Below are 9784 nucleotides of genomic sequence, written 5' to 3'. Positions count from 1 at the left end.
TGACAGAGATACAACCCCATCTGGTTCTTTATTCAATCCACTCTTTATCACATCCGCACAAGCCTCATCCAAGTTCCATGCCGCCTCAAATATAAACCTCTTAGCCCCGGTTCTGTTTTGAATATTAGGACAAAATCGAACCCAAAGTGATTTATGGTCTGAGCTTCTCGCAGACAAAATTTCAACCACAACCTCTAGAAAAGTTTCTGCACCACTCGGGGGTAGCTAGCCCCCTGTCGAGTCTTTCTTTAATGAAATCTCCCTGACCTCTTCCGTTACACTAAGTGTATTTGGAACTTCTGAAGCCTAGGTCACCCAGGTTACACTCTGCAATGGCATTTTGTTTAGTTTGCTATGTATTTTGTAGAATGTTTAGAATTATATGGATTTTATTTGTATCGAAATGTAATATGTATCACACCAATAATATTAGAGACTCCTGCTAATTTTTTTTTTATTAATGCTTTAATAATCATAATCTACAAGTTTTTTTTTTTTTTTGTTAATTCTTTATACTTCTTTTCATTTTAAACTACTGATGTGGGAACAAAGATTTTAACATGTTTTAATTTATATGGATTAAAATAAAATTAAGGGTCTTATTTTTTAATACATTTGAATGTTTATTTATTTATTTGTATGATTCACTCAATTTTATTTTTTTTTTTGTGTTTTTTTCTGCTTTTGAAAGCAAAAGAAGGCAAAAAATTATTTGATTAAGCATTGAACATGTGAGATGATTTATTTAATTGCATTAAATGTTGCGTAAAAAATTTTATTTTATTTTGTAGGATTTGGCTTAGGTGGTGTAAAAAAAATTACAACATCATCTTGATCATTGAAAAAACTACAATACCTATGCTGTAATATTTGGAATATAAATTTTCTTTTTGCTATTGTTATTTTTTTTCTATACTTCTTTTCGTTATAAACTACACCTATGTGAGCAAATATTTTAAAAAGTTTTACTTTATATGAGTTAAAATAAAATTAAGGGTCTTAACTTTTAATGTCTTTTTATTGAAAGATGTGTGATAATTTTTTTTACTCGCATTTTTTTAACTTATAATAAAAAGTACGATGAAAATGTGTTTAAATTCTGAAATTAAATTATAATGAAGAATCACACGCATAGCAGGGCTTATGTGCTAGTTTAGTATAGAATTCAATCATAGGTGATTTTCGAGATTTGAGAGAACGTCGAATTCCATTTTGATACGTGATTGGGTCGAAAATTTAAATATATTAAGAAACAATTATTTTGTGTCTTTTATTTTGTTTAATATTGAATGGATATTAATTTTTTATATATATTAATTTAATATTCAATCTTAATATTTTTTTTTTATTCATGCTTTGCCCAGCTGTAGCATAGATATGTAGGAATGCTTCTTGACTCCAAAAGAACCATAAAGTGTAACCAAACCATTTAATCACGGCTGATTCGCTTCTGTGAGCTAATAATGGTTTAAGGCAACCCATACATTCTTAAACTTATATATTCTTTTGATAAGTGTTCTTAAACGGTTAAACCGATACTTGATTCAGAAAGGTTCAGAAAATTAGAGACTTTGATCCATAAATAAGAAACTCCCTACAAATTGTAATTTGACAATATCTTGCCCATAAATGCCTGAAACCTTCCATATCAACTTAATAGTGTGCAAAATTAGAATTGTGCTAAATCCAAGAAGTTGTACGAGACTCCTCAGGTGTGTTTCAGGTGGCTCTTTCTGCATCAGTTCCTAGTATCATTGATCCAGACGTGGCGAAGGCAATGGCTGCATGGAGGGCGGTAAATTTCTGTTGTGACCTTAATTGTTTTCCAACGTACAATATTTGAAGGCGATTCCTTGAACGTTGTTAATGCCTTGTGCATGGAGGGTTCGTGTTGGAATAGGTTCGGACAGCTCATTGAAGATATGTAGGAAAGATTGTCGAGCTTGCATTCAGCTAAAGTCCGGCATACTCTTCGGGAGGCAAACCAAGCTGCGCATATTCTAGCTAAATTTGCCTTGTCAACTTCTATAGATAGAGTCTGGATGGAGGCTTGTCCTCCTATTCAACGAATTGTCCCAGAGGAACAAGATTTCCTTATTATTTGAGTTTTAATAAAAACTCTTTTTTCACCAAAAAATAAAAAAATAAATAAAAAATAAAAAAATTAGTTTTGCTGATGGTACTATCTATGACTCTTCTGCATACAAACAAATATTGGAAAATAAACAAAAAGCCAAAAAATATATTACCCTAAAGAGTTAAAATTGTCCCACATAAATTTTATTACCCAAATATTATTATTATGTTTCTAGTGCCACAAAAGCCAAAATGGAGCAGCCAACATGCAATTCTTTTTGAAGACCTCACATGAATGTAAAGTTCAGCTGTGCCTAACTCCTTCCAACCATTAACTTTTAAGGTTGCTCTAGTATCTCTGGCTGCAACGGTGGTGGAGTCCCTTCCAACCACAGAGGTAGTAGATGACAACATATCTGTTCATTTGGCAAGCATGGCATCAGCATTTTTGAGTTTTCATGTAATTAACAATTAACTCAAAAAACAACAGGTCTTCAACAACCTTTATTTCATACCATATTGAGTCAGGAGCAACACCAAAAGGAATAAACCCCAGCTTTAGCAACAATGACACATTTTGTAAAAAGTTTCCTTGCTATCTCCGTAGTTTTGAATCAGAGCTGCAAGTATAAATGCTTTTAAGATTTGGAATTTGATACTTTGAAAGATAGTAGAGGACCATGGGAGAGAGACATGGACAAAGGAAAACAAATATAAAAGCTGCAAATGTTACAATCAGCACACTAAACCCAGTACATCATAGCAATAGAGCTATCAAGACAAACACTAGAAACCCAACCAAATATTTACATATAAAAATGAGTATCTATGGGTGTCTCTCATGGGTTTTGGGTTTGTGGGGTTTTTTGGGCAGGTTGTTCGGGATTTCGTGTGGGTTTCGGGGGGGCTTGTTGAGTTGGGGTGCTTTCGGGGCAGCTTTGGGTTTTTGTTGGGTGCTTTTACTGTTTTTTGGGTTTCATATGGGTTTGGATATTGTGGGTGTGTAGGTCTTTGGGGGTTTTATTGGATTCTTTTTGTGGGCTAGCTATGTTAATCCTGTGTATACTTCATGTGTACTTAAGGGCGCCTTACGCTTTTATTAATAAATTTTCTTACTTATAAAAAAGAAACTAGTAAAAAAAAAAAAAAAGCTTACCAAGCAAGGCTCAAACTTAAAGAACCCAGTAGTATTGTAAGTCATCCTCACGCTCTCCTATTCCTCTTTCATTTGACATCTACAGCATCATCAACAAGAACAAGAACCATCCCGGCTTTTCTTCACTTAAAAAATAAAAAATAAAAAGAAGAAGAATAAGAAGCTGAAAAACATGAGCAAAAAGCAAACATTCCAATATTGAGAGAGAAAAATGAAGAAAATGAAGGTGAAGAAGGTGTGTACTTCAAGTTCTATGAAAGGCGAAAATAAAAATGACAAGTAATTTACCTGATTAAGTCGAAGATGCATGCAGGGTGCTTGAATTTTCTTCTTGCTGAGACGGATATCGTAAGTCTAACTCTGGAATGTGAGAAATTTTTGCCCAATCCTCACCTATGTCTCTCTTGCATCTTCGCAATAAGATGGGACAATCCTCAATTTTTAGCCTCTGCAAAGAGGTTAGCCTAACCATTCCTTCGGGCAGTGATGTCAAATTGGAGCATTGAGAAATTTCAAAGACTTGAAGGGATTTGCAGTTGTGGATCCAGTCTGGTACAACCGTCAAGCTTTTACAATTCCTAATCTTGAGATTTTTTAGAGTGGTAGCATGTTGAAGCCCTGAGGGGAGAGACACCAATTTTGGAAGTCCAGAGAAGCGAAGAGACAAGAGGCTCTTAAGGCCTTGCCATTGCATCTCATCCTCATCATTGGCTAACTCAAGCTCAGGACAATGACCAAGATACAGGTCTTGAACGGAAGCGAAATGTTGGAGTGGTAGGGTTACTAGATCCGTAATGGAACGTAGTGATAAACACTTCAATTTTGAGAGAGGAGTGGATGGAGAGGAGGTTGTTGATGTTGATGTAGGGATTTGTAGTGCAGCCATATTCATCATCATTGTATGTTGTAGTGGCTTCCAGCTAGTATTGTATAGGTGCAACTCTTCTTCAAGATGTGGAAACAATGGCATGGAAGTCAACATAGGGCACTGCCGGATCCATAATTCTGAGAGACGAGAAAATGAAGGGAGTAAAGGATGCTCCCTTATAACAACGGAATTATGACTATCACTATTGACCTCCATAGAAGAACCCCTCCTCCTCCACCACCCTTTGAGATTAGGGCAATTATAGAGGTAGATATACTTGAGGGATGGGAAAAATGGTGTTGGCGCTGATGAAGAAGAAGAGAAGTCATTGCTATCTGATATGTACTGCATACCATCCATATATTCAAGAATAAGAGTCTTGAGAGAAGGCAGTTGACTCAATGGTGGCAGATATTGGCATTTCTTACAGCCCCATAATTGAAATCTAATAAGATTTGTGAGTGACGAAGCCCAACTCGGAAGCCTTGAACCCGGATAGTAATAGAAGTCTAGATCTTTCAAATTTGGGTGCGGTTGGAAGCCTTCCAATGACATTTCATCCTCAACAACGTCCCAATCATTGACATCTCCTTTAGTACTCCAATATAAACCCAAAGCATGAAGATGTTGTTTATCCTTTAGATTTGCAGCCTCATATTCTGATGCAACACCTTTCACATGACCGAGATTTGTAATCTCCAAGCATCCTCTCAGCTTATTTAGTCCGTTCAGTTCTCGTAAATTAGCGCAATGCCTGGAGTGAGAACCTGAGTGAACCACAAATGTTGTTAACGTCCGAAGATTATTCAGCTGCCCCAATCCACGTGGCATATATGTCAAATCCTTACAATAATCTATCTCGAGATGCCTGAGATTGACCAATTTTTTAATGTCTCTCGGCAATTCTTCAAGCGAAACACAATACGAGAGTATTAGTGTTTGCAAATTATGCAACCTGGTTATAGAATTGGGTAACTTATTCATTTTCCGATTGAAAGAAAGATCAAAATACCTTAAATGCTTCAACTCCCCGATAGAGCTTGGCACAGAATCAAGATTTCTACCCGACAGATCCAACATACGCAAGAACTTGAAACTTGAAAAAAGTTCATCACAATCAATCTCATACTTATCGTCACTAAGGTAAAGAAATGTTCGTATCCTACTTGCTTCACACAATGAAGAAATATGTCTATCGTAACCAGCAAGTAATGATACATGACGGGTTTTCTCATCAACATTTGTCTTCTTCTCATCTAATGTGGCAATCAACGATCCTGCCATTGATAGGGCAAGATCATGCATGAGGTCATGCATTTTGCAACGAATTACGTCACCAAACCTATCCGTTACAGCTTCTTGAAAGAATGATCTCCATAGCAAATCCTTAAAATACTCATTACCAACCTCTTCCAAGCATCGGTTTTGATAATCAGATGACTTGACAAATCCTTGTGCTATCCAATGCTTAACCAGATTTGATGTATCAATCTCGTAATCTTTTGGATACAAACTGCAATAAACAAAGCAATGCTTCAAATGTGAAGGAAGATGATCATAACTCAACTTCAGAGTTGTTAAGATGTCATTTTCATTCTGAGATATTTTCAAGAGGTCATTGTTCTTAAAAGACATCCACTCTGTTTCGGAATTTTTGGAGCCTAGTAAACTTCCGATTGTCGTTATGGCCAGAGGGACACCTTGACACTTTTTTACGATCTCCTTCCCTAGTGCAACGATGATTGAATTCTCCGGCTCTTGTCCTTTTGCAAATGCCTTCTCCTTAAATAAATACCATGAAGCGTCTTCAGCTAAACCCTTCAAGGAATATGATTCAACTGTCCCAATAATCTTTGCAACGCTTTCCTGTCGAATGGTCCTTGCAACGACTTCATTGCGGGTAGTAACCAATATTCTACTGCCTCTTGCACCACCCATCAGCACTTCTTTCAAGCGACACCATTTTCCATGATCGCCATTCCACACATCATCCAACACAAGGAAGTATTTCTTTCCTTTGATTTCTTTTCGAAGATAGTTTACCAGTGTATTCATTTCAACAGTTGGTTGTTTCGTGTTTGTTGCAGATTCTAAGATTTTTTCAACAATATTTTTAACATCGAAGATATCAGAGACACACACCCACATTTTGAGGTCAAAATGTTTTTGGATTTGCTCATCATTGAATACGAGTTGAGCCAGTGTAGTCTTTCCCAATCCACCAATGCCAACGATTGGAAGGATTGAAACATTCTCTTCAACGTTGGAGTCCATAAGATGGTCTATAACAGCCTTCTTATCAACCTCTCGCCCAACAACTACTTCCGCAGGTACAAAAGAATGAGTGTGATCCCTCTCCCTGTTCCCGACTACTCGTGTCTCCACTTGGCGTACCTCCAACTGAAAATTCTTCCTATCGACGTTGATGGCATCTAACCTCTTTTTTATGGCCTTAATCTTACGGGCCATTTTAAGACGAGAGGCAAATTGGATTGATTCAGAAAAGAAGATGCGTACCTTTTTGGCCTTCTTATCGTGGGTCATTATTTCTCTTCGTAGAGCTTCAATGGAAACGTCATCCAGCAAGTCATCTGCATCATAAATGGCATCTTCTAGCTTTCCGATCCAATCTTTGACTGCATGGCTCCCTGCAGCCTGTTTCTCCTCCGCATCCAGAAGCACTGCTTTGATTGTTGAAACGGTGTTCGTCAGGCTTTGAAGGTCATCTTGGACACCCCAAAGCAGTCCGATCTGTTTGGCAGCCGATGAGCCCAAAGCCTCAACGAGTCGCTCGGCAGTAAGGAAGAGAAGTTCGGCCATTTCTTGAATGTTAGTGAAGGAATGCCCTCAAAAGTGAAGTAGTTGAAGGAATTCTTACCGTGGTTTATGACACAAAGAGGTCTTCACGTGAATAAAGCTGTTGTATTAGCTTTTGTTCATTGAGACCATTCAAAGCTCTAAAACAGTTTATCAAAAACAACAAATTCACATGGATTATGTCACATCTAATGAAAAAAAGTCAACATAAAGAAAAGAAGAAGCTCTATGGGAAATTCCCAAGTAATTGCAGCCATTTTAGACTTTGGTCAAGTCTATGATGAATTTTCAATCTCTGCGTTGTCCAGCCCACGGTATTTGACGGAGACTAGCGGGCATTTTCTGTGGAGCTGCGAAGCATCCTCGGCGATTTGGGCGGCATGTAATCGACGGCTTCAGAAGAGCACGATTAAAGATGGTGATTTCCTCAGAATTTTGGAACATTTAATCACTAGATTGGAGCCTCAAGACATGGAGTTGTTAGCTGTTGTAGAACAGAAAATGTGGCTGCGCAGGAACAGGTTGGTTTTTGGAGGAACCATTCAGCCCCTTACATGTTTGGTGGAATGCGCCAAAGTCCAAAGAGATGCTTAAAGATTTTCACATGGCTCAAGATCAACCCAATGTAGCAACCCGGCCGGGCTGCAGATTGTAGACCCCCAGAATCAAAGTTGGTGCAGGCCTCCGACTGGTTGGGTAAAGATGAAGTGGGATGCGGCTGTAGATGGTGAGAGAAAACTAATGGGCACGGTCATTATCGTGAGAGATCATTCTGGGCAAGTGTTGGCTGCAATGTGCTCTCACCAAGGCAAGGAGTAGAACTATGTCACGCAATGGGATTCCAAAATGTTATGCTTGAAGGAGATGCAAAGCTCATAGCTACAGCACTGCTCTCAACAACGGGATGCACAGAACGATACGAACCTCTTATCTTGCCAAATCTGGACATCCGGGCTCTTCTAGAAAGCTGTCTATCTTGGTCTGTAGTCACGTTCAAAGGAGTAATTCTAAATGTCCGTTTGGTGACCATTAAAAAATGACCTCACTTTTAGAATTATTGTTTGATGAATCAAACGGTCAATATAATTATTTTAAAAGTTATAATATTTTTTTTATGAATACTTATATGATATTTAGAATTACTCTGTTAAAAATGGTTGTAATACTGTAGCTCACTCACTTGCTTGCACATTTTGCTGTAAAAAACCGGGTCCACCGAGTCTGATTTGGGTCTTATCCTACTTTTATTTTGCACATTGTACTTAAAGAACACGAGTAGTTTTATATATATGGGTATGTCGATAGTATTTATTTACTTCTTTTCTCAAACACTATAACCGCTTTTGAAAGCGGTTATACTACTAGCGGTTTTAAAACAGTTATAACCGCTCCGTTTATATACCCCTAGACTTCCAGCACTCACAACTAGCGTGTATATATATATATATATGTATATATATGAAAAATGATTTTTGCATAACTATTACACAACTCAAGATTTATTAGTGGTACATGGTAGGGCTCACATGCATGGAACCTACTAATGAGTCTTGAATTGTGTAATAGTTGTGCAAGAATCACATCCCTATGAAAAAGATTGTTTATATATATATATATATATATATATATATATATATATATATATATTGAGTGTTTTTAAAATTAATGTGTTTTTTTTGTCTTCTTTCATATATATATATATATATATATATATACACTAAACACTGATTTACCCCCTCCCAGTTTATATATATATATATATATATATATATATATATATATATATATATATATATATATGTATGGAGTTAGTAGTTATTAACCGTTTTTTTCAAATTCTATAACCGCCTTTGAAAGCAGTTATGCGGTTAACAGTTTTAAAGCAATTATAATCACTTCGCTTGTACATCCCTATACTTCCACCACTTACAACTAGCGCATACATATATAAATAATTTTTGCACAACTATTACACAACTCAAGACTCATTTGTGAGACTCACATGCATGGGACCTACCAATGAGCCTTGTGTTGTGTAATAATTGTGAATGTGGATTGTGCAAGAATCACATCCCTTTATATATATAGGAAAAATATTAAAAATAAGAAGAAAAAAAAAAAAAAAAAAAACCTATATACCCCTCACATGAGGTTGGACCCACCACTATATAGTCCCCACCCCATGTGAGGGGTGGGTGTGTAAAGAGTGTTCATTCGACTGAGTAATTTTAAAAGTCTATCATGTGTTACTTTTGTATCACTCTAAAAATAATATGATTTTTAAAATTGTGCCGGGATCTAGCCTATTGTGTCGTATTTAGGACAATTGGCCGGAATCTGGCATAGTCCAACCGAATTTCAGCCGTATTGGCTAGTTTTGCCGGAATCTAGTCTCCAGAATCCAACGATTGGATTCTAAAATTCGGGGACCTTCGGCGGTAGATTTGAGCTATCAACAAACTCCAATGCCCGGTAGTGATGAATTCTCACAAATGTGCTTGCAAGAATGAAGAGTTTAAATTCAAAAAATTTCCAAAAACTCAAGAGACTTTTATGGTCAAACTGAATATAATTTCCATTAACTATCATTTTTCGATTGCACTAAACACCAAAAAAAAAATACAAAAAATGCCCAAACAAACGGAGCACTACTTCAATCTCACTCTCACAAACAAAGAGATATCAATTGAAGTAGAGGTCACAATCTTGAAAATCTTCATCTCAAAAGAAATCACTGCTTATCCTTTGCCAGTGCTGGCACTTTTTCTTTTTTTTTTTCTCAGTGCCGAGTCGCCGACGCTGATACATGGTGTATTTTTTGTATTGTTATTGGCTTAACTCTCTTACTCGTATTAATTAATTTTTAG

General features: G+C 36.8%; 1 protein-coding gene across 1 annotated transcript; it reads right to left on the bottom strand.

Moving 5' to 3' along the window:
- Positions 1-2192: 2192 nt before the first annotated feature.
- Positions 2193-7879, bottom strand: LOC133878792 (putative disease resistance protein RGA3). Its single transcript, XM_062317328.1, has 4 exons — positions 3521-7879; positions 3233-3357; positions 2592-2696; positions 2193-2492 (listed from the first exon to the last, which is right to left on the bottom strand). The coding sequence occupies exon 1, from the start codon at positions 6918-6920 to the stop codon at positions 3525-3527; it is 3396 nt and encodes a 1131-aa protein (XP_062173312.1). The 5' UTR covers positions 6921-7879; the 3' UTR covers positions 2193-2492; positions 2592-2696; positions 3233-3357; positions 3521-3524.
- Positions 7880-9784: the final 1905 nt, after the last annotated feature.

This window comes from Alnus glutinosa, chromosome 10 (assembly GCF_958979055.1).
Source record: "Alnus glutinosa chromosome 10, dhAlnGlut1.1, whole genome shotgun sequence".
NCBI lineage: Eukaryota > Viridiplantae > Streptophyta > Magnoliopsida > Fagales > Betulaceae > Alnus > Alnus glutinosa.
The sequence above is the reverse complement of the archived record's forward strand: the minus strand, read 5'-3'. Positions and strand labels throughout refer to the sequence as shown.